Source organism: Aquila chrysaetos (assembly GCF_900496995.4).
Source record: "Aquila chrysaetos chrysaetos chromosome W unlocalized genomic scaffold, bAquChr1.4 W_unloc_2, whole genome shotgun sequence".
In the NCBI taxonomy this organism is placed as follows: Eukaryota; Metazoa; Chordata; class Aves; order Accipitriformes; family Accipitridae; genus Aquila; species Aquila chrysaetos.
The window spans coordinates 3,494,113-3,519,585 of NW_024470322.1; the positions used below are offsets into that span (position 1 = coordinate 3,494,113).

The 25,473-nt window shown below is 49.1% G+C and overlaps 1 protein-coding gene across 1 annotated transcript; it reads right to left on the bottom strand.

The window, feature by feature from the left end:
- Nucleotides 1–7,714: 7,714 nt before the first annotated feature.
- Nucleotides 7,715–24,647, bottom strand: LOC121232932 (histidine triad nucleotide-binding protein 1-like). Its single transcript, XM_041121429.1, is given in 5 exon segments — nt 7,715–8,026; nt 16,074–16,178; nt 17,611–17,640; nt 17,642–17,904; nt 24,644–24,647. Coding segments are annotated over 5 exon segments (567 nt in total). The 3' UTR covers nt 7,715–7,861.
- Between the last annotated feature and the right edge of the window lie 826 nt (nt 24,648–25,473).

Consider the following 25,473-nt stretch of genomic DNA (forward strand, 5'->3'; position numbering starts at 1 on the left):
ATGCAGCCGCTCGCTCACTCCCCCCACCCCGGCCACGGTGGGATTGTTACCGAAATCCGGAATAAAAGTCCTTAACACCAATGTGAAGTTAAGAAGCAGGCACTTCGTTTATTGCAGCGCTGGGGACACGGGGGATTGCTCCTCCAAAGGCGTGTCCAACTTAGTATCAAAATCCATCAGTTTTTATAGACTTTTTATGTCAGGTCATTGTTACATAAGCTCTTTACATAAAATGCATGCTATGCTCGCTCTTAAATTTAACCTGTATAATGATTGGTCCTTTGATTATATAACCTTATCAATATTCTTATTTAAAAACAATCATTGGTCAGTTACACTTAGCTCTACTGCTTGGAATCTTTGATACTCAAATCGAGATGGGAAGGGTAAGGGGTTTCCAAACAGCATAACTGGTGTCCATGACGGTTTTCCTTAGTTTCTTGAAACAAAACATAGAAAGACCAGTAACTTCCTGGTGAGGTTTCTATGGTTAGCTATTTCAAACTTCAACAATATTAAGGTTCCTATAGTCACACATAACACAGTTCCTAAAGTTTCTATGGCTACATTTCAAACTTAACAATCCTATACATTATGCTTCACAATTTTACTTCTTAATCAAACCTAACTCTTCTATGTGATTAAATTTTGATTTCTTTACCAGAATATTTGCAACAGGATGAGGAGAAAATATAAAGGCAGGCTCGTGGGTCGACATAAGGACTGGGAGGGAACACTCCCCACTTATGGTCACGGGGAAAAGACAGGCTCAACTTGGGGAAGAAACAAAATCAATTTAATTTACTACAAATCAAATCAAAACAAGGATATTAGGAAGTAAAACCAAACCTTAGAACACCCTTCCCCACACCCCTCCCTCTTTCCCGGCTCAACTCCACTCCCGGTTCTCTCTACCTCCTCCCCCCGGCGGCGCAGGGGAACAGGGGATGGGGGTTGGGGTCAGCTCGCCACACATTGTCTCTGCCGCTCCTTCCTCCTACAGGGGGAGGACTCCTCACTCGTCCCCTGCTCCACCGTGGGGTCCCTCCCACAGGAGACAGTCCTTCACGAACGTCTCCAACGTGAGTCCTTTCCGCGGGCTGCAGTTCTTCCCGAACTTCCCTGGTGTGGGTCCTTTCCGCGGGCGGATCTTCAGTCACACACTGCTCCAGCGCGGGCTTTCCCATGGAGTCACGGCCATCTTCGGGGGCCTCCGCTCCACCGTTCACCTCCATGGGCTGCAGGGGGACAGCCTGCCGTCTCACCGCGGGCTGCAGGGGCATCAACCTCCTCAGGCGGCCCTCCTCCCCCTCCTTCTTCACTGACCTCGGTATCTGCATGGGTGTTCCTCTCGCATTCCAATCCCCCTACTCCCTGCAGGTTCCCCTTCTTAAATACGTTATCCCAGAGGCACTACTGATGTACTTAAGAAATGATATACTTAAGGAGTGATGTACTTAAGAAGACCACAAAGGTCTTGTGAAATAAGATACCCTTTGTATACATAAGGCATGCCGTGCTAACGACTGTGCCCCTGAAGAAGAACTAAAAGACTGATAAGAAGGGAACATCCTACCCCAGGAGGCGCCTAAAAGTTGAAAAATTGCTAATAGCCATGAAGTCAGCAAAAAATCTTTGATAACTGGAGGAAAGGTAAAGGCGGCAGGGGGAGATCACGACCACCGACTCAATTCAAGACCAAAAGACTTACCCCCCCCCACTCTCCTTGAGCATGCGCTGTAGAATAAAAGAACACTGTACCTTTAATTCAAAGCGGGGAAACTTTAACCCAATAGAAACTGTACTAGATAAGCGACTACCAGTAATAGTTTTGGGGAAGAACTTTGAATATGTATAACTGAACCGTATAAATTGCTTGCCCGTTTAGGCATGAGGTGTGCTAGCTTTGTGGATTACCACCTAGCCCCCATCTTTGCGCAAACATGAATTGGAATAAAATACCTCTGCTCTGTGTGTATATTGGCGTTTCACACACCGAGTAAACGCCCCCACTTGTGGGACAACACTACCACCGTCACTGATTGGGTCAGCCTGGGCCGGAGGCGGGTCCGACTTGGAGCCGGGGGAGCTTCTAGCAGCTTCTCACAGGAGCCACCCCTGCGGCCCCCTCCCCCGCGACCAAAAAAAAACCACGCCACACAAACCCATAACAAAGCCATACCTAGCTTCTTCAAAATTCCCCCGCCCCCAGAAGCGGGAACACCTTCTAGATACCTTAGGGAGTTGATGCAGACAGAACAATAGATGTTACCTAGCTCAATCATTCAGTAAGCAAACACTGCACCAGTGCAGTTTCAAGGAAACATCATATGTCAGTTTCCATCTACTTCAGGTAAACCGTTTCCATCTCCTCCCCGGGAAGACTAAATAAAGGTGAAGTCCTCGGGTCACTTACACGCCCGTGTCACCAAACTTCACCCGATCGCTTGGGGATATAGAAGAGATGAAGACGCCTTCCAGTGGGCGTCTCAGATGCCTCAGTAACATAGGGTTCAAGGGCAACAAAGGATCGCCCTGCTTTCCCATGCCCATCTCCCTTTTCTAATGGCTGCTAAAGAAAGATGAAGTTTGCCGTCCCCCTGTGATGTAGTTTTGGTTTGGGTCTGGCTGGGATGGAGGCAACTTTCCCCATAGCAGCCCTCATAGTGCTGTGCTTTGTAGTTGTAGCTAGAAGGGTGTTGATAGCACACCAATGTTTTGGCTACTGCTGAGCAGTGCTCCCACAGCTGACTTATCCCTTCTAGGAATGCATACCATTTCCTAACTGTGGCCTTTTGGGCTACTCCCTCGGGAGGAGGCGACCCATTGAGGCCTGAGTTTAAGAGAGGGAAAGGGCCCTGTACTATAACATCTTGCGATGTGCGCAGCTTTTCAGCCTCCTTAACCGCTCTAGTGAGGGAAAGGACCCCCTTTTTCCCAATCTGAGTATTGTTCAGTCTCCTTAAATGAAGTGGAAGAGAATAATAAAGGCCTAGCTGGTCCTTGCGGTCCCTTTTGAAACACGCCACAGTACGAAGCATGTGCGGCAAATCCTCATTCCACCCTTAACGGGTCTCGCGGGTGCAACGGGCCTAGTCTCTGATAAGCCTTAAGCTCATCTTTCAAAGTGTTAAGGGCTTCCGTATGTTGCAAAGTCCAATCCCATTTCCTATTCTTTTGGAGCAAGTCATAGAGAGGCCGGGCAATCACTGAGAACCCTGGTATATGTTTTCTCCAGTAGCCCAAAGTACCTAGCAGCTGCTGTAATTCCGTTTTATTGCCCGGAGTCTGTCCCTTTTCAAAAGCTGATAAGAGTGTCGTCGGGTACCGCAACTGCTCCAGCTATCCACCATGCCCCCCAGGAATTTAATTTCTTGTCCAGGACCTTGACATTTAGAAGATGGAATGTCTAGCCCATTCTTGACTAACAGATTCCAGGTGGCCTCAGCCACTTGCCCTACCTGTTCCTTGTTATCCCCACCGACTAGGATATCATCTATATATTGATATATGTGAACACCTGATGGCACTTCCACAGCATCAAGAAGCTTGGCTAAAGCATTGTGGGCAATAGTGGGGGAATGCCTCTATCCCTGGGGAGGCCGATTAAAGGTGTATTGTGTCCCCTCCCAAGTGAAGGCAAACTGGGGTTTGTCCTCTTCCCTTAGGGGAATCATAAAAACCATATCCTTGACACCTAAAGCAGCCATCCATGGGTGGGCCGCGGCCTGTATTGCCGTTACTATTGAGGTTATGCTCGGAACAGCAGCAGTTAATGGTGGGGTATTACTGTTCAATCTCCTATAATCAATTGTTAGTCGCCACCTCCCATCCGGTTTACGGACTGGCCAAACAGGAGAATTATAAGGGGAATGTATGCGACTTGTGTCCTGGTTTCGGCTGGGATGGAGTTGATTGTCTTCCTAGTAGCTGGTGCAGTGCTATGTCTTGAGTTCAGTATGAGAAGAATGTTGATAACACTGATGTTTTCAGTTGTTGCTAAGTAGTGTTTAGGCTAAAGTCAAGGATTTTTCAGCTTCTCATGCCCAGACAGCGAGAAGGCTGGAGGGGCACAAGAAGTTGGGACGGGACACAGCCAGGGCAGCTGACCCGAAGTGGCCAACGGGGTATTCCATACCATGTGACGTCCCATCTAGTATATAAACTGGGGGGGGTGGGGGCAGGGGATCGCTGCTCAGGGATTAACTGGGCGTCGATCGGCGGGTGGTGAGCAATTGCACTGTGCTTCATTTGTATATTCCAATCCTTTTATTATTACTGCTGTCATTGTATTAGTGTTATCATTATTAGTTTCTTCTCTTCTGTTCTATTAAACCGTTCTTATCTCAACCCACGAGTTTTACTTCTTTTCCCGATTCTCTCCCCCATCCCACTGGGTGTGGGGGGGGAGTGAGTGAGCGGCCGCGTGGTGCTTAGTTGCTGGCTGGGGTTAAAGCACGACAACTTGTGCTCTGTCTCTTCTCAAGATCGGTAATTGCTTCCGAAATACCCCGCTTGGCAGCGGCTGGCAGCGGGTATTGAGAGACACGGGTTACCTTAGATTGCGGTAGTGCAGGAGCAACCTGCAACGTTTTCACGTGGGTAGCCCCTGCCCCTCTGCCCCCAAAGCTCCACACCCTGCCATTGGGTAGGTACCACTGTTTGCCCGCCAGCACATCGAATCCCAGTATATTTCCCTCATAGGGGCTCAAAGCCACTTCCACAGCAGTCATTCTCTTTTCCCCAGGTAGCCAAAGTTGAGTTCGAGCTATGGGACATTTTTCTGCTGCTCCTGTCACTCCCATTATGTTTATAGTCTTTCTCGATGGTTTAATCCCTAGCTCATTAGCTTGTCGTTTGTTTAAAACACTAATTTGGGCTCCCGTATCAATTAAAAATTCTAAACTTATCCGCCTTGGACCCACAGGAATGTGTATATAAGGCTCCTTATCAGCAGACCATTGGCAAGAATTCACCACGCGCATTGGGCGGCCTGAACCCCAGACCGCAACTTCTAGTTTTTTAGCCCTTCCAACTCCCCTCGCAGTGCCGCGAAAGGGTTCAGTTTCTCTTCCCGAGGGGGCGGGGTTGCTGGCGCTTCCCTTTGGTCTCTAGTTTTCCCCTCCAGCAACTCCACCAGCTTCCGGATGCCGTCAGCGGCCTGCCCGTGCAGCACGGCTCGGGGCGCCCCCAGTGCCAGTGCCTTCCGCCAGAGATCATTCCTTCCGGGATCGTAGTTCCGACCCGGCCGACCCCGGGAAGGAGGCTCAGGCTCCCGGGGGGGAGGCCGTTCGGGGCGGCGTTTACGACTGGCTTGCCGGACCCTCCTGTTACCCTCCGCGCCACCGCTCGGCTCCGCCCATCCCATCTCGCGCCCGTGAACTACTATGCTGTGCAGTACTTCCGCCCAGGTCATCCCGTGCGCGGGCGGGTTCTGCTGATTACGCTCAATGGCCCCCTGAATTCTTTCTCTGAGGGACTGGACGTGTATTTTTAAAGCATCCGGCAGCCCTCTAATAAGGGGTCTAAGGGGTGGCGGGGGGCCACCGGTACAGCCATCGCTATCCCTTGCTGCCCTCTGTCGTACATGGCCTGAACACAGGCCGCCTCTTGCGCTCCCTCCGTTACCTCCGACAATCCCTTTACCCGGATAGTAACAGGTTCTCCTCTCTCCTTGGGGTCCACACCCCCAGCCCAATAGGCTACTCGGGACGTTATCGACTGATCACCCGCCGGTCCGTCACTCAAAAACACTCCCGGTCCCCAGAAACCCCTCGCTTTGTCATCACTCAATAGTATCCGATCTCCCCCAGTTCAAGAAACTCTCCACAAATACTCAGTTTTGGTTTCGCCCGGCTTGTGTGAAAACTTAGCTTGTAATTCACTGAGTTTGGGTCCCGTCCACCGTCCAAGGGGTCGTGCGGACAGCGGCTCGGGGGTTCCCACCGTGCGGACCCGTGTGCCTTTCTGTTTTAATAAGGGGTCGCACGTCCCTTTCCTCCAATTCCTCTACCCCTTCAGAGCTGTTTTCATCAGAGTCTCCCCAAATGTCCCCATCCCAATCCTCAGGGTCCGTGCCCGTAATTAACTTTCAGATTTGGGTAACACTGGGGGGCTTTTTTGCTTGCGCGAGCATAATTTCAATCTTTCGTTCTAATAGACGCGTCCGCTCCTTTTCTCGTTTCAATTCCGCCTTCGAACAACCTATTTCCCGTTGCTTTTTAGAATTATCCTTTGCCAGTCTGTCAGAATCATTATTTTGGTTTTGCGCTTGAATCAAGCAGGCGCCTAGGATGGCACACATACTGCCTTCGCCTTTGCCATCTCGACTATTTCCGCGGCATCGTTCTATTCTCTCCACGACCGCTGCCGGGTCGGACCACTTCTCCTTCGCCCATTCCATACCTGGGGGAGAAGGGCTACAGCCGTGCCTCCGTAATAATTCCTCTATTAACATCATCCTGCCGACTACGCCAATTTAATGTTACGGAGGCTCACACCATCAAATCCAACAGGTGTTAAAAATCAGATCTATTCTTCAGTAAAAAAAGTTAGTTAGAACCACAGGCTCAGTGATGTAAGGGGAATTAGTACTACACAGCCGACTTAAGAATTCTTAAGGTCTAAAAATGATGACTCAAAATGCGCATATCGCTCACCTAAAAGATGAGGGCTCTCAACCTCGAGGAGTTACCTAGGGCGGCATCCCGACCCGAGGGGAGAGTCCCTGACTGCAGACCCGCCGCTCCGAGGAGGACTGACTCAAAATGTCCTCCGGCGGGGCCCCATTTATACCCTTGTCGAATCTGATCTGTGGTTGTTTTATTCCCCATTGGCCAAAAGGTCAACACTTCCACGTACTGACGCGTGTCGGATTGGTCAGTTCGGCTTTCAACCTGCGGCCTCTAGGGTTTGGGGTTTTTTTTTCCTCTCCTCCCTGTCCAGAGAAGTTTCGTTTCCTGTCGGGGTGGGCGTACCTGCCACACTGGGATGGAGGTAACTTTCCCCATAGCAGCCCTCATAGTGCTGTGCTTTGTAGTTGTAGCTAGAAGGGTGTTGATAGCACACCAATGTTTTGGCTACTGCTGAGCAGTGCTCCCACAGCACGGAGGCTGTCTCTCCAACCACCCCCACCCCCAAAGTCCAGTAAGCTGGGGGTGGGCAAGAGGTTGGGAGGGGACAGAGCCAGGACAGCTGACCCAAACTGACACAAGAGATATTCCACTGTGCTATGGAAGCACCACAGCTGCCGTTCGGACCGACTCTTTTCTCCTACCATATCCCTCCGCACCAGAAAAGGGATATCAACGGGGCCTTAGCACACAGCCATCGATAAAGCGCTCCAACAGGAGTTGGATGCTTCCACCGCATCGCACTGTGCCGAAACCACCCTTGTACGGCATGCCTGTAGCGTCACATACAGTATTTTCTAAAGTTTTAGCAGCAGCCTACGCTGGCTTTACGTACATTTGCGTACCACTTCCAAAAGCTAAGAGTTTGCTTCCTGCACGACGCACGAGACGGCTAAGCGGTTCCAGCATCACGCTTCCAATGACTGGGCAAATCATTATCTGTCTATAGAACACTGTTAACAGACTGAAACGTTCCACATACTTACACTCCGGGGAGACACCATTTTAACTTGCAGAACTATTTCCCTCAGTAAGACGCACAAGACAGAGGTGATATCCCCACGCTAAATCTTTATTGTGCAACTGCTGCTCAAAGCTTTTATTACTTTCCACAGACACACGTCACAAAAAATTAGACGTCAACAGCGGCTACTAGACTGACGGGCAACAGACGAAATCCATTCAGTGGCGATTTGTACAGGTGCAGCAACTCTTGCGGTGCAAAAATCTTAGCCAGGCGGCCAGCCCAACTGACGGCCACCCAGAATATGTAGATGTACGTGACAGACAGACTGCCCGCCCTCGGGCCCTTCATCCACAACCATCCGGAATCCATTGGTCAGGCCCAGGTGAGCAGCACGCTTCTTGCCAACAATCATGAAATGCCCAAGAAGCTGGAGAAGGAAGCACAAACCCACAAATAAATAAAATAAAAAGCCACACACAAAGAGGGGAGAGGGCAGGAAGGGAAGGACTGAGAGCAGAGAACCACCCAGAGGAACCAGGTAGCCAATTCCTAGCAATTCAACCGTTGCGCTTCAAATTACCGTCTGTCCGCCCGCCTGCAACTGACATTTTCCAAGCAAAGCTACAAAGACCGATTATGCACACTGTGTGTGTGGGGGGGGGGGGGGGGGGAGGGAAGAGCCACGCAATTTTTTTCAAGCTGGACAGTAACGGACTACAAAACGGCCACAGAAGCTAAGTTTGTCTCCGGGTTAAAGCCCCCATTATATCTTCAGGCAACATAAGCAATTCTGGTGGAAAAGAAACTTTAGGCTGCCTTTTGCGTGGGTTTACAAAGTCTTTGAACTTGACTTTCACAGCCAAGAGCGAAGCATCCAGCTTCAGCTATCCTAGTTTCAGCTGGGATAGAGTTAACTGTCTTCCTAGTAGCTGGTACGGTGCTATGTTTTGAGTTCAGTATGAGAAGAATGTTGATAACACTGATGTTTTCAGTTGCTGCTAGTAGTGTTTAGACTAATGTCAAGGATTTTTCAGCTTCTCATGCCCAGCCAGCGAGAAAGCTGGAGGGGCACAAGAAGTTGGCACAGGACACAGCCAGGGCACCTGACCCAAACTGGCCAACAGGGTATTCCATACCATATGACGTCCCATCTAGTATAGGAACTGGGAAGTGGGGGCGGGGAATCGCCGCTCGGGGACTAGCTGGGTGCCGGTCGGCGGGTGGTGAGCAATTGCACTGCGCATCATTTGTACATTCCAATCCTTTCATTATTGCTGTTGTCATTTTATTAGTGTTATCATTATCATTATCCGTTTCTTCTTTTCTGTTCTATTAAACTGTTCTTATCTCAACCCGTGGGTTTTGCTTCTTTTTCCCGATTTTCTCCCCCATCCCACTGGGTGGGGGGGGAGTGAGTGAGCGGCTGCGTGGTGCTTAGTTGCTGGCTGGGGTTAAACCACGACAGTCCATTTTGGCGCCCAACGTGGGGCCCGAAGGGTTGAGATAACGACAAACCTGACCAGAGCTCGTTAAAACAAATTTGTTATAAGCATTCATTATATTGGTCTTATAGTCGCTGGTCATTATGTTGATTTATGTGTTCTTAGAGTTGTTGCTCTGGTTTTTAAAGTTCTGTTATGTATCACCTCGCTTGCTGTATGTAGTCCCTCTTCTGCTGCTTATCATCCGTGGGAGGTGGATTAAGGTTTTTGCTTTGATGTATTGTATAACACTGGTTTATGGTATGATAAAGTCATCAGTTGTGGAATTAATCCGGTATTTGCACTCAGCATTGTCACCTTTATACTGCGGGAGCCATCTGTGGGAAACTATTAATAATTATACCATTTACCTTTCCTCCTTGGAAAACCAGTCTATGAGTGGGATACCTTTTTTCCCCTCTCCTTTCCCCTTCAGTCCAGTTACAATGGTGTTTGGGAATTTTGAAAAATTTGAATACTCTTGGGATGTTGACACCAGCACGGTCCTAGCTCTACTGCTGGGAATTAGCATGCTTCTGAATGTGGTTCAGCTCTTGTTTAAGGTTAAACAACTATTTAAGAAGATCACCCAGAGGTCTGCCCCGAGGCTGGATAATTATGAGTGGCAGGGTGTGTGGGGTAGTATGGGCAAGTACCTAGAAAAGTGGGCACCTCCAGTGTTTTGGAAATTCACCCCTGAACAAATGCAGAATCCAGAAGAACTAGTAAAATATTTGGAAAAGGTATGCTGTCACCCCGGCAGCTCCAGAGAGATACAAATCACTGCAACGTGCTGGGGCCTGGCCCATGCCTATCGAGCCCTGTTCGACACAACTCAGCACCCCCAAGGGGAAGAGAAGGTCTCTGGACCTAACAACAAAGCAATGAGCACTGCGGTCACCCAAACCCCGGCAATGGGCGCTGCGGCCCCTCCAGCCCCGGCGACGAGCATTGCGGCCACCCAGACCTTGGTGACAGGTACCGTGACCCCTCCAGCCCTGGCAATGAGAACTGTGGCTACCCAAACCTCAGCAACAGGCACTGCAGCCCCTCCAGCCGCAGCAACGAGCACAGCAGCTACCCAAACCCTGGCAACAGGCACTGCGGTCCCTCCAGCCCCAGCGACGAGCACTGCTGCTACCCAAACCTTGGCGACAGATGCTGCTACCCAAACCTTGGTGACAGACGCTGCGGATATCCAAAACCCGGCGAGTGATACTGCAACTGAACCAGCGGATCAACCTGCACCAGTATCAGTTGCCCCCGTACAGAAAAAGAAATATAAAAAATCAGCTCGCTTAGCAAAGGATGAAGGTGAACCAGGGCCATCACGGGAACAGGAGGAAGAGGCAGAACCAGAGGTAATAACCCGGTCCCTATCCTTGAGTGAGCTGCGAGATATGCGAAAAGATTTTGGCCGCCGTATAGGTGAGCATATTATCACCTGGCTTCTCCGATGCTGGGACAATGGGGCTAATAGCTTGGAATTAGAAGGTAGGGAAGCCAAGCAGCTGGGATCGCTTGCCAGGGAAGGTGGCATTGACAAGGCAATTGGAAGAGGAACACAAGCCATCAGCCTCTGGAGGCGACTCTTGTCAAGTGTGAAGGAAAGGTACCCCTTTAAGGAAGATGTTATATGTCAATCAAGCAAGTGGACCACCATGGAAAAAGGTATCCAATATCTGAGGGAATTAGCTGTGCTAGAGACGATTCATCATGACCCGGACAACCCACAATTACCCAAAGATCCAGACGAAGTCCAATGCACACGACCCATGTGGCGGAAATTTGTACGGAGCGCACCATCGTCCTATGCCAACTCACTGGCAATAATGACCTGGAAAGACGAAGAGGCACCGACAGTGGATGAAGTGGCTCGCCAACTCCGTCAATACGAAGAAAATCTCTCCTCCTCCCTACAAGCCTGCATTTCGGCTGTGGAGAAGCTGTCCGAGGATTTCCAACAATTCAAAGAGGATATGTCCTATTGCCCACCTGTAAGGACCAATGTCTCAGCTATTAGGAGTGAGCGCTCCTCTGCCCAAGAGAGAGAATATAGAAGGTACACACCGCGAGGTGCCCTGTGGTTTTACCTATGTGATCATGGAGAGGACATGAGGAAATGGGATGGAAAACCTACCTCGGTCCTAAATGCACGGGTACGTGAGCTGCGAGGAAAAACCACCACAAAAGGGGATTCTACTAGGAAAAATGCCGCTCCAGTTTCCAAACAGAGCAGAAGGGCTGATCTTATTTCTGATCCTCTTGAAGGGACTTCTGAGCCAATTTTACGAGAAGTGAATACCGGATACTCTGGCCAGAATTAGAGGGGCCCTGCCTCCAGCCAGGTGGAGGAAAGGGATAACCGGGTCTATTGGACTGTGTGGATTCGATGGCCTGGCACGTTAGACCCACAGGAGTATAAGGCTCTAGTAGACACCGGCGCACAGTGCACTCTAATGCCATCAAGTTATAAAGGGGCAGAACCCATCTGTATTTCTGGTGTGACAGGGGGATCCCAAGAGTTAACTGTATTGGAAGCTGAAGTAAGCCTAACTGGGAATGAATGGCAGAAACACCCCATTGTGACTGGTCCGGAGGCTCCGTGTATCCTTGGCATAGACTATCTCAGGAGAGGGTATTTTAAGGATCCGAAGGGGTATCGATGGGCTTTTGGTATAGCTGCCTTGGAGACGGAGGGCACTGAACAGCTGTCTACCCTGCCTGGTCTCTCTCAAGACCCTTCGATTGTGGGGTTGCTGAGGGTTGAAGAACAACAAGTGCCAATTGCTACCACGACGGTGCACCGGCGGCAATATCGCACCAACCGAGACTCTCTGATTCCCATCCACAAGTTGATTCGCCAACTGGAGAGCCAAGGAGTAATCAGCAAAACTCGCTCACCCTTTAATAGTCCCATATGGCCAGTGCGAAAGTCTAATGGGGAGTGGAGACTAACAGTTGACTATCGTGGCCTGAATGAAGTTACGCCACCGCTGAGTGCTGCCGTTCCAGATATGCTAGAACTTCAATACGAACTAGAGTCAAAGGCAGCCAAGTGGTATGCTACAATTGACATTGCTAATGCGTTTTTCTCAATCCCTCTGGCAGCAGAGTGTCGTCCACAGTTTGCCTTTACTTGGAGGGGTGTCCAGTACACTTGGAATCGATTGCCCCAGGGGTGGAAACACAGCCCCACCATTTGCCATGGACTAATCCAGACTGCACTGGAAAAAGGTGAAGCTCCGGAACACCTGCAATACATTGATGACATCATTGTATGGGGCAACACGGCAGAAGAAGTCTTTGAGAAAGGGAAGAAGATAATCCAAATCCTTCTGAAAGCCGGTTTTGCCATAAAAGAAAGTAAGGTCAAGGGACCTGCACAGGAGATCCAGTTTTTAGGAATAAAATGGCAAGATGGACGTCGTCAGATCCCAATGGATGTGATCAACAAAATAGCAGCTATGTCTCCACCGACTAATAAAAAGGAAACACAGGCTTTCTTAGGTGTTGTGGGTTTTTGGAGAATGCATATTCCAAATTACAGTCTGATTGTAAGCCCTCTCTATCAAGTGACCCGGAAGAAGAATGATTTTAAATGGGGCCCTGAGCAACAGCAAGCCTTTGAACAAATTAAACGGGAGATTGTTCATGCAGTAGCCCTTGGACCAGTCCGGGCAGGACAAGATGTTAAAAATGTGCTTTATACTGCAGCCGGGGAGAATGGCCCTACCTGGAGCCTCTGGCAGAAAGCACCCGGGGAGACCCGAGGTCGACCCCTGGGGTTTTGGAGTCGAGGATATCGAGGATCCGAGGCTCGCTATACTCCAACTGAAAAAGAGATATTGGCAGCATATGAAGGAGTTCGAGCTGCCTCAGAAGTGGTTGGTACTGAAACACAGCTCCTCTTAGCACCCCGACTGCCAGTGCTGGGCTGGATGTTCAAAGGGAGGGTCTCCTCTACACATCACGCGACTGATGCCACGTGGAGTAAGTGGATTGCACTGATCACACAACGGGCTCGCATAGGAAACCCCAGTCGCCCAGGAATTTTAGAAGTGATCACGGACTGGCCAGAAGGCAAAGATTTTGGAATGTCGCCAGAGGAGGAGGTAACGCGTGCTGAAGAAGCCCCGCTGTATAATAAACTGCCAGAAAATGAGAAGCAATATGCTCTGTTCACTGATGGGTCCTGTCGCATTGTGGGAAAGCATCGGAGGTGGAAGGCTGCTGTATGGAGTCCTACACGACAAGTCGCAGAAACTGCTGAAGGAGAAGGTGAATCGAGTCAGTTTGCAGAGGTGAAAGCCATCCAGCTAGCGTTAGACATTGCTGAAAGAGAAAAGTGGCCAGTGCTCTATCTCTATACTGACTCATGGATGGTGGCAAATGCCCTGTGGGGGTGGTTACAGCAGTGGAAGCAGAGCAACTGGCAGCGCAGAGGTAAACCCATTTGGGCTGCCGCACTGTGGCAAGATATCGCATCCCGGCTAGAGAATCTGGTTGTAAAAGTACGTCACGTAGATGCTCACGTACCCAAGAGTCGGGCCACTGAAGAACATCAAAATAACCAACAGGTGGATCAGGCTGCCAAGATTGAAGTGGCTCAGGTGGACTTGGACTGGCAACATAAGGGTGAGCTATTTATGGCTCGATGGGCCCATGATGCTTCAGGCCATCAGGGAAGAGATGCAACATATAGATGGGCTCGTGACCGAGGGGTGGACTTGAGCATGGACACTATTGCACAGGTTATCCATGAATGTGAAACATGTGCTGCAATTAAGCAAGCCAAACGGTTAAAACCCCTGTGGTATGGAGGACGATGGCTGAAATATAAATTTGGGGAAGCCTGGCAGATTGACTATATCACACTTCCACAAACTCGCCAAGGCAAGCGCTATGTGCTCACAATGGTGGAAACAACCACCGGATGGCTGGAAACATATTCTGTACCCCATGCCACTGCCCGGAACACTATCCTGGGCCTTGAAAAGCAGGTCTTGTGGCGACATGGCACCCCAGAGAGAATTGAGTCTAGACAACGGGACTCATTTCCGAAACAACCTCATAGACACCTGGGCCAAAGAGCATGGCATTGAGTGGGTGTATCACATCCCCTATCATGCACCAGCCTCTGGGAAAATTGAGCGATACAATGGACTGTTAAAGACTACATTGAGAGCAATGGGGGGTGGAACTTTCAAACATTGGGATACACATTTAGCAAAAGCCACCTGGTTAGTCAACACCAGAGGATCTGCCAATCGGGGTGGCCCTGCCCAGTCAGAATTTTTACGTACTGTAGAAGGGGATAAAGTCCCTGTAGTGCACACAAAAAATATGTTAGGGAAGACAGTCTGGGTTACTCCTGCCTCAGGCAAAGGTAAACCCATTCGTGGAATTGCTTTTGCTCAAGGGCCTGGGTGCACTTGGTGGGTGATGCGAAAAGATGGGGAAGTCCGATGTGTGCCTCAAGGGGATTTAATTTTAGGTGAGAATAGCCAGAATTAAACTGTATGATACTAGTTGCTATATAACCCTGCTACTGTATGTTATCATTACTATAATTGTTATATGCTATATCCATAGTACTATAGTAAGAATCACTTAGATCAAGCAAGAAAAACTGTGATAAAACTGAGCGAAGCGCAGTAGTGATGGAACCAGAACTGACTCCAGCATGCAACAATCCAACGGTGCACACCATCCTCCTGCTGCGTCCAATGTCAACTGCTCGTCATACTGCACTGAAGCCCAACTCTGCTCTACCGACTGAGAGGACTTTGCACCATCCCTCCTGCCCAGAAAGACTGGTATGACGGATGGAGCCCAGAGTCAGGAACTAAATGAACTCAATGAACATAACCCATAAACTAAAGGAATGATATCTCTGTGTATGTATATATATATATATATATATCATTGTTCATATGTCTCAAAGTGATAGATAAGGTGTTGATGATTGACCAGGATGTAACTAAAGGTATGGGAACTGAGCATGACGTCAATGGTATAGAATAAGGGGTGGATACTGTCCTAGTTTCAGCTGGGATAGAGTTAACTGTCTTCCTAGTAGCTGGTACGGTGCTATGTTTTGAGTTCAGTATGAGAAGAATGTTGATAACACTGATGTTTTCAGTTGCTGCTAGTAGTGTTTAGACTAATGTCAAGGATTTTTCAGCTTCTCATGCCCAGCCAGCGAGAAAGCTGGAGGGGCACAAGAAGTTGGCACAGGACACAGCCAGGGCACCTGACCCAAACTGGCCAACAGGGTATTCCATACCATATGACGTCCCATCTAGTATAGGAACTGGGAAGTGGGGGCGGGGAATCGCCGCTCGGGGACTAGCTGGGTGCCGGTCGGCGGGTGGTGAGCAATTGCACTGCGCATCATTTGTACATTCCAATCCTTTCATTATTGCTGTTGTCATTTTATTAGTGTTATCATTATCATTATCCGTTTCTTCTTTTCTGTTCTATTAAACTGTTCTTATCTCAACCCGTGGGTTTTGCTTCTTTTTCCCGATTTTCTCCCCCATCCCACTGGGTGGGGGGGGAGTGAGTGAGCGGCTGCGTGGTGCTTAGTTGCTGGCTGGGGTTAAACCACGACAACCTCTCAACCAGCTTTGCCCTTCCTCACCCCTGACCTGCCAAAAACCCCAAGCCCTCTTCTCCGTATTAGAGGAAGTACTACTACTCTTACTCTAAACCACGACGACAGGCATCAGACTGCGCTCCAAAACAACGCTGCATTTTGCACCAGAAGTACATACCCAGGGAGGAGCGTTGCTTTATATCGCTACTTTTAGTCAAAAAGCTCAACTCCGTTACAAGCTAGAGGCAAAAGATTATAGCGCCAGAAAACCCACAATAGCCTACTGCGTGTGCCCTATCAAGAGGAAAAGGGGGGATGGGAGAGAGAGTCTAGTAAATTAGGAACTAATTACAGGTACAGTTTAGCCCACAGAAAGCTTCCGCAGTACTTACAGATTCACCAGAACCTTCTGCGTCAGATAACCCGATAATTGGCTCCTCCGGCGTGACTAGGAAAAGCGTCGGAGCTTGGGGCGAAAGATCATGGAACGCGAGGCGCTGGAGGAAGAGTAAACAGTTAAAACGCAATTGGCTTCAGAGAAAGGCAATAGCTTAAGCAAATCAATACGCCCCACTGAACTCGTACAGAAGCAGATTGCCAGATACCCCAAACGCAAGCCGAAACGTTGATTTTTCTTACGCGATATTAATACTTTCTATACACAAAATACAACATATTTACAGAGCCCCCTCCAGAAGTGCACGCAAGATGATGGGGGCAAGGAGACGGGCCAGTACTTCAGATTAGCGACCTCCAGTATGTTTCAATTTGGGCTGATCGTTTCCTAAGCAGTTTTTCTATTCGATGTGGTCCACCACAGAGGCAGGAGACAAACGGCTTAACTGAACCAGCAAAGAGTTTGGTGAAGTGGAAGATCAGCGGCCATTCGTTTTCCACGCGACAGGGAGCTCAAGTATTGAACAAAAGCATAATCACAGGAAGCCTGCAAGCGCCTAGTACGAGCCTGTCTTCTGTATTGCACATAAACCCTACCTTCAAAAGCAGAAGGCATCCCTAACTGTTAATCTTCAGCATTTTAATAACAAAATTATACGGGATACTAACTTAAAGTTAACATCGTGTAGGCAACGGCTGCATTTTTTTCCCCACAGTCTAAGCAGCTCACTCTAGTTCCTAGCACGTTGTGGTGCACCAGCATCCGCGAACCTCGCAAGCATGCTGTTATCACGGTCCCACTTCACCACAGAAACAAGATCTGGGAAGCTTTTGCAGCCCGCAGGATGACCGGTTTCTAGCTTTTTGTTAAGAAAAATAAGAAAAGCTGTAATTCTTTGCTTTAATAATCCAGTTTGGGGGTTCAGAACCAAAGCCTAGCACAGCAGAGCTGTGAAATCTCTATAATGCTGTTACGAGGCACGTCGAGACCTGCATTTCTCCTATGCAGAACTAACTCATCGCGGTCGCTACTCTGGTTTCAAGACTATCATCCCACACGAGGCAGGACCACTCCCATCCCTCGGCAGCAAACTTTGCGCGACTTGCAGTGCCAAAGGGATATCAGGCGGCAGACGTCTGCGGCTGCCACCAAGTGCGTTACCGTCAGAGGCCCTCCTCTACGCACGCGCACGCGCACGCGCGCACGCACACGACGCGGTGGGGCTGGGAACCGAGGCGAGCCGGGCAACACCGGCAACCCGGTACGCGCCGCAGCAGCCGGGGGCGGGGGGGGGGTACCGAAGAAGCGCGACGTTTTAGGGATGGTGCAGTAGAGAGCGCCACAACCCAGAGAGGCCCCGTCCGTCCCCCGTCCCTCCAGCCACCCACCCACCCGCAGCAACGCCGCCACCCGCCCTGCCGCGCTCCCGGGCACCGCGCAACGGGTCCTCGGCTCAGGGTGCCTGCGAGCGCGGGGGGAGGGGGAGGGGGGGAAGGGAAGAGGAACCGCGCACAGAGCAAAGCCGCGGCTACCTCCTCGTCCTCGTAGATGACGTTGGCGGGGAAGCGCCTTGCCGGTGATCTTTCCGAAGACAGTAGTGGCGCCACCGGGCCGGGCGGCCCGCGCCCCAACAATCTCGCCAGCCACGACAGCGCCCGTTGTCGCCCCCGCGCTTCCTCCGCTCGGCCAGGCCCTCCGCGGCGCCCATTGGGCCGCCAGATCGCCGCCGGCCGATCCCGCGTCTCGATTGGCTGTCTCGTCTGTCGTTGCCGCTTGTCCCCGCCCCCTTGGCGGGTCCGCCCTCGTCGACCTGGCGCTTACCGGGGCTCAGGGAGTTTGCGTGCCCCCGGGGCGCGGAGGGATCCGACCGGGGCGCGGAGGGATCCGACCGGGGCGCGGAGGGAGACGACGTCGGGCGAGCCCGCGGAGGGATCTGTGCCGCGTAGTGCTCTGTGCCGCGTAGTGCTGCGACCCTGCGGGCGGGCAACGAGGTCTCAGAAGAGGCTGTTGTAGCTAGAAGTACTATTTCTTGTTATTTATTACCGCATCAAGTCCACCCCAAACGTGCTTGTGGCTTTTTGGTGCTGCTCCCTCCGGTCAAATGACTGCTTTTGCCGGGGCAGGGCAGGGCAGGGCAGGGCAGGGCAGGCCTTAACTTTTCAGAACATTTCGCAGAACCAACAGAAGTTGCTCTAAATTGTTCCCTGAAAGCCCCGCTCCAGTTGCAGACGTTTCTAAGCTGCACGCCTCCTGGGAGAAAATAAAATACAAAGCGTGTGTTCAGCACTGGTGGCTTGAGGGCTGGAGGGCAGATCAAGATAGGATTTGCGCTAAGCTGGGTAGGAGGCTTTTAGAAAAATAGGCAGTGCCCCCAAAGCTGCCCAAGGGTGGCCTGTGGTGCCCTGTGCCCCCGGGGATAGTGAGCAGTTTGATTGGTCGACACAACTGTATTGTAACATACATAAACCCTGCTTTCCTCTATATCGGGCTAAGGATATCCTTAGCCGCCTTTGTGGCAAGGGCACATTGTCGGCTCACGTTCAACTTGGTGTCCACCAGGAGCCCCCCACGTCCTTTTCTGCAAAGCTGCTTTCCAGCCAGTCGGCCTCCAGCGTATACCGGTGCATGGGGTTGTTCCTCCCCAGGTGCAGGACTTGTGTACGTTCAGGTTCCTCAGGTGGTCTCGAACCGGATCGTTTCCTACGATGGGAGGGACTTTGTTCCCCCAGTCCCTGCCTTGAGGTTCAGGGACTTGAGAGATGTGGGAACAGTGGTTGCCAGCGAAAAGGGAGGGAAAAAGTCGTTGAGTACCTCAGCCTTCTCCATGTCGGTTGTCACTAGATCTCCCGTCTTCTTTATCGGAGGGGGGTGGGGGTGGCGTACGTTTTCTTTACTCTTCCTTTTCTGACCAACGCACCTGTAGAAGCCCTCCTTATGATTCTTCACATCCCTTGCCAAATTCAGCTCCAGCTGTGCCTTAGCTTTCCTGATCCCATCCCTACACACCCGGGCAGCATCCCTGTATTCTTCCCAGGATGCGTGTCCCCGCTTCCACTGCCTATGCATTTCCTTCTTGCGCTTCAGCTCGACCAGAGGGTCCTTCCCCAGCCATGCTGGTCTCCTGCCTTCCTTGCCTGGTTTCTTACGCATGGGGATCGAGAGCTCTTGTGCGCTAAGAAAAACGTCCTTAAAGAGCTGCCAGCTCCCTTCTGCTCCTTCTGCACAGTGGCTTCCAACTCAAGACCCTCTTGCCCCGCTTGGTCAGGTGAATCCCATCAGCTCCCAACAGACCCGGCTTCTCACAGGTAGATCCGCGATCATAGAAGCCAAAACCTTGAGCGTGGCAGCAGCTACGCAGCCAGGCATTCACCTGTTCAATTCGTCTCCTCCTTCCTGGACCCCTTCCTCTGACTGGGAGGATAGAGGAGACCACCACCTGTGCTCCCGATCCTTTTAACATTGCTCCGAGGGACATATAGTCTCTTGGGAGGGTTCTAAGTTGCCTCGCCAGACCCTACGTGGAATAGTAGGAGCGGATGATAATCTGCAGGGTTCACTAGGCTCAGTAGCCTCTCAGTGACGCTGTCCTGGTTTCAGCTGCGATAGAGTTAACTGTCTTCCTAGTAGCTGGTACAGTGCTATGTTTTGAGTTCAGTATGTGAAAAATGTTGAAGAGGCCCCGCTGTATAATAAACTGTTAGACAATGAGAGGCAATATGCCCTGTTCACTGATGGATCCTGTCGCATTGCAGGAAAGCATCGGAGGTGGAAGGCTGCTGTATGGAGTCCTACACAACAAGTCGCAGAAACTGCTGAAGGAGAAGGTGAATTGAGTCAGTTTGCAGAGGTGAAAGCCATCCAGCTAGCGTTAGACATTGCTGAAAGAGAAAAGTGGCCAGTGCTCTATCTCTATACTGACTCATGGATGGTGGCAAATGCCCTGTGGGGGTGGTTACAGCAATGGAAGCAGAGCAACTGGCAGCGCAGAGGTAAACCCATTTGGGCTGCTGCACTGTGGCAAGATATTGCGTCCCGGCTAGACAATCTGGTTGTAAAAGTGCGTCATGTAGATGCTCACATACCCAAGAGTCAGGCCACTGAAGAACATCAAAACAACCAGCAGGTGGATCAGGCCGCTAAGATTGAAGTGGCTCAGGTGGACCTGGACTGGCAACATAAGGGTGAGCTATTTATGGCTCAGTGGGCCCATGATGCTTCAGGCCATCAGGGAAGAGATGCAACATATAGATGGGCTCGTGACCGAGGAGTGGACTTGACCATGGACACTGTCGCACAGGTTATCCATGAATGTGAAACATGTGCTGCAATTAAGCAAGCCAAGTGGTTGAAGCCCCTGTGGTATGGAGGGCGATGGCTGAAATATAAACAGTGGGAGGCCTGGCAGATTGACTATATCACACTCCCACAAACTCGCCAAGTCAAGCGCTATGTGCTTACAATGGTGGAAACAACCACCGGGTGGCTGGAAACATATTTTGTACCCCAATCCACTGCCCAGAACATTATCCTGGGCCTTGAAAAGCAGGTCTTGTGGTGACATGGCACCCCAGAGAGAATTGAGTCAGACAACGGGACTCATTTCCGAAACAACCTCATAGACACCTGGGCCAAAGAGCATGGCATTGAGTGGGTATATCACATCCCCTATCATGCACCAGCCTCTGGGAAAATTGAGCGATACAATGGACTGTTAAAGACCACATTGCGAGCAATGGGGGGTGGGACCTTCAAACATTGGGATACACATTTAGCAAAAGCCACCTGGTTAGTCAACACCAGAGGATCTGCCAATCGGGATGGCCCTGCCCAGTCAGAACTTTTACATACTGTAGAAGGGGAAAAAGTTCCTGTAGTGCACATAAAAAATATGTTAGGGAAGACAGTCTGGGTTACTCCTGTCTCAGGCAAAGGTAAACCCATTTGTCGGATTGCTTTTGCTCAAGGGCCTGGGTGCACTTGTTGGGTGATGCGAAAAGATGGGGAAGTCCGATGTGTGCCTCGAGGGGATTTGATTTTATGTGAGAATAGCCAGAATTAAAGTGTATGATATTAGTTGCTATATAACCCTGCTACTGTATGTTATCGTTACTATAATTGTTATATGCTATATCCATAGTACTATAGTAAGAATCACTTAGATCTAGCAAGAATGAACTGTGATAAAACTGAGCAAAGCGCAGTAGTGATGGAACCAGAACTGACTCCAGCATGCAACAATCCAACGGTGCACACCATCCTCCTGCCGCCTCTAATGTCACCTGCTCGTCATACCGCACTGAAGCCCAATCCTGCTCTGCCGACTGAGAGGACTTTGCAGCATCCCTCCTGCCCAGAAAGACTGGTATGACAGATGGAGCCCAGAGTCGGGAACTAAATGAACTCAACGAACATTTTATGAACATGGCCCATAAACTAAAGGAATGATATCTCTGTGTGTATACATATATACACATATATATATATATATCTCGTTGTTTATATGTCTGAAAGGGACGGAAAAGGTGATGATGATTGACTGGGATGCAACTGAAGCTATGGGAACTGAGCATGACGACGATGGTATAGAATAAGGGGTGGATACTGTCCTGGTTTCAGCTGGGATAGAGTTAATTGTCTTCCTAGTGGCTGGTGTAGTGCTATGTTTTGAGTTAGGTATGAGAAGAATGTTGATAACACTGCTGTTTTCAGCTGTTGCTGAGTAATGTTTGGTCTAGGGTTGGGGATTTTTCAGCTTCTCATGCCCAGCCAGCAAGAAAGCTGGAGGGGCACGGGAGGTTGGCGCTGGGCACAGCCAGGGCAGCTGAACCGAAGTGGCCAACGGTGTATTCCATACCATGTGACGTGACATCTAGTATATAAACTGGGGGGGAAGGGGGGCGGGGGGAATCGCCACTCAGGGACTGGTTGGGCGTCGATCGACAGATAGTGAGCGATTGCGATGTGCATCATGTTTGTGTTCCAGTCCTTTTGTTGTTGCTGCTGTCATTTTATTGGTGTTAGCAGTGTCATTGTTGGTTTCTTCTTTTCTGTTCTATTGGGCCGTTCTTATCTCAACCCGCGAGTTTTGCTTCTTTTCCCGATTTTCTCCCCCATCCTACTGGGTGGGGGGGGAGTGGGTGGGCGGCTGCGTGGTGCTTGGTTGCTGGCTGGGGTTGAACCATGACAGCCTTCACTAGTGACCTGTTTCTGCCAGCCAATGATGAAGGGGACTTGGTTGTCTGTGTTATGTGGTTTATGTGCATCCTATACGTAGGTGATGTTGAAGGCAGTGACAGGTGTCTGGCAGTTTTTGTAGGCAGCCATGTCAGCATCTGGATGTGTGTGTCTCTGGGTTACATGCTCAGCTTCACTACTGGTTGAATGTGCAAATAGGAAAGCAGCAGCCATGTTCTTCAGTCTGGGCAGAGACCCCAGGTCCCTGGGCTGGGCTCTAGCATCCAGACAGGAGGAATCCCCAGGCCCTGGAGCTCCTGGAGGTGGTGGCTGCCTATAACATCCCTGAACAGTACTAACATTTACCATAGTACCATAAAAATCTTTATCTTCTTAGCTACAGGTGTAAGTTGTAAAATTGTTGGCATTCAACACAATTACAATACTGTTTTGGAAAATGTTATTACATTTCTTATATAATCTAGGAAGAGGCTTTACCTCTGGCAAGTCTTCCATATACCATGCAGTTTTACCTGTAAGAGTTGAAGGCAGCCCAATTTAGTGCTTTAATTAACATTTAAAAGGTATTGTACACTGTTGGCCCATGTGAATTACTTTATTAATGAATTGGGCCTATTGAAAATAGCTAGCTGTTCCCTATCTACAGGCATAGGAAATGTTGTGCATGAGGGGCACCATTTAATTAAAGTCTTGTTGGTCAGTTCCAGCATTACATAGTGATTTAATCCTCCTACTTCTGCAGTACGAACTAATGAATTTCAGCCTGGCTTGTGTGTCAACAAGCTATCGATCTACACGCACAAAATGTATGTGCAAGAGCTACAGCCCCATGCAGCAAAAATTATACAATCTCAGGTTTCTGTACAGCTGTGCAAGTATGGGCTTAACTTACTTTTTTATGTTCCTAGGGAAATACCCCTGCCTAAGTAGCACATATGTGCCCATCATTATCAAGTACAATTCTGCTCTGACACCATAACCAGCTTACTACCTGCAAAGGAGAAAAATACACACAAAATAACCCCAAAACCAAGCCATCAGCCAATTTCTCTACATCCTATTAGAAACTGAGGGATGACTTGTACAGAAATCTGAGTAATTGCTTACAGAACAATTCCTTTACAAATAGCTTCTGAAGTAGATTAAGCCCTCATGAGGTCAGAAAGAAAACCTTTACTGAAGTTCAGGGACATCATGAAACAGAAAGCAGTAGAAATATGTCACTAGCTTCTTGTGACTAGTAACAATAGCATCCCACCAGTAACAAATTCCTATTGGTTCCACTTTCATTGGAAGATGTGGTGACATGCACAGATGTCACGGTTAGTGGCCTGACTGCACCATCATTGGGGTCACTGTTTTGTCCTTAGGAGGCGAGGTGGCTAATCACCAGGTTGCTGTCACTTAATTATGAGCAGATCACAGTTCAGACGTTAAAGGGGGTTTTGGAGGCCTAGGACAAAAGGTGATGCTCTTAAATATGGCTCTCATACTCTGATGCAGACCCATGTCTCATTAATTTCTCAGTATCAGGATTGGCTGAAGTCCTTAGGCCTCCAGTAGGCCAATTCATAGCCTTTCCCCTCCTGACATACTGAAGGTAGAGGATGTAGCTGTTTCTGCAGCAGCAGCTGTTGCTGGTAGACAGCTCAAGTTGTCCAAGCAGCCCTTATAGATTACAAGGCTCTTGGTGTGTCCAGGCAACCTGTGGGGTCAATGCTTTTTCCAAGCTGCAAGTAGCAAAGTTAGCACTGTTGATATAAGTCATTAGGGCAGTAGGATCAACACCTTATCTCCTGACTTGAGTATGATTCACATAGCAGTATGGGCACAGGCTAGGTACTGAGTTTTCACATTTATGGCATTTACTAAAATGAGTTTGCATATCTGGGTTAGAGGCACTTTTCCAAAGCATTTTTAGCTCAAGTCTGTAACTGTGTAGCCCTGTAATACAGTATTGCTATTGCTAGTAACAGGCCATAAGCTTTATACTGAGTTTGCAAGGCCTCAGGACAGGCATGTCAGGCCTCCTCTGAAATTTTCTTGACCTGGCTACAGCTTTGTTTTACTTAGTTTAGCTGTGACAGCCCTTTCTCTAATTGACTACATGTCTATGACCAAATTGTTTTACTGTTATCTTTGTGTGATACAACCATAGTTTTATACAGATAGCAATAAGAAGCAGTTGTTCTAGGTCAAATGAGATATTTACAACTAACACAATGATGTAGAGAAATATAGGCCTGGTATGACAGCAGAGGCCTCCAAGAAGTGGAGACAGAGGATGCGGCGTAGAGGTATACACGCATGGGATGATAAAACATGGGGCACGTGCTGGCACTGGAGATCCTACAGCTATAAACAACTCACCCATGGTCACTTAAAAAACCTGCAGACCTGGAGCTGAACAAAACTAGTTTCAGGGGTAACAAAGAGAACAAAGAAATAATATCTAACATACGTAAGTGGCAAGATATATAGTAATTTTAGATGTTAGCTGGAGCTGCAGAACAATGAAGAAGTAAGGTATAAAAACACGTTAGCAAATGTATAAAAGTGACCATGAGGGGATACTAGAGGGAGGAAGAAGAAACCATCAACATGAACATTGTATTTCTCCTGGCAAAGGACTCTAGCTGCTGACAACTCGCTATAACACCCCCCCCCTCCCACCACCAACACCAGCATCTGACCTTAGGGCTCAGAGATGCAGTGAAAAGGTGAGCATAACACCAGGAAGAGGTGTAGAAACTCTGTGTGTGTGTGTGTGTGTGTGTGTTGCACTTAATTCTATTATTACAACTTTTTCCTATATAAGTACTCTAGCTGCATTATTATTCTCTGTTTATTTTTCCTGTAATAATTAGATCTAGACTAATGATAATGGTTCAATTAGACTGTTAAGATTTCCATTATACTAAAAATAAGTTATTACATTTACATAATTTAAATAAAAATATATATTAAACATATATAAAAATAATACATAAATATATGAAAATAAAAGTTGTGCTTCCTCTTTAGCCATAAACAAGATTTTGAATGTAACAAGTCCAAGAGCTAGAAATTGCATTCTATTCCTTCCCCTGCCTGAAGAGAATTGTCCCACTGATAAGGCAAATGCTCCTATCAGTCACATGGGCATAGCTGACTATAAATTCATCAATGGTAATTTGGAAAAGGAATTTGGCTTGCAAAAT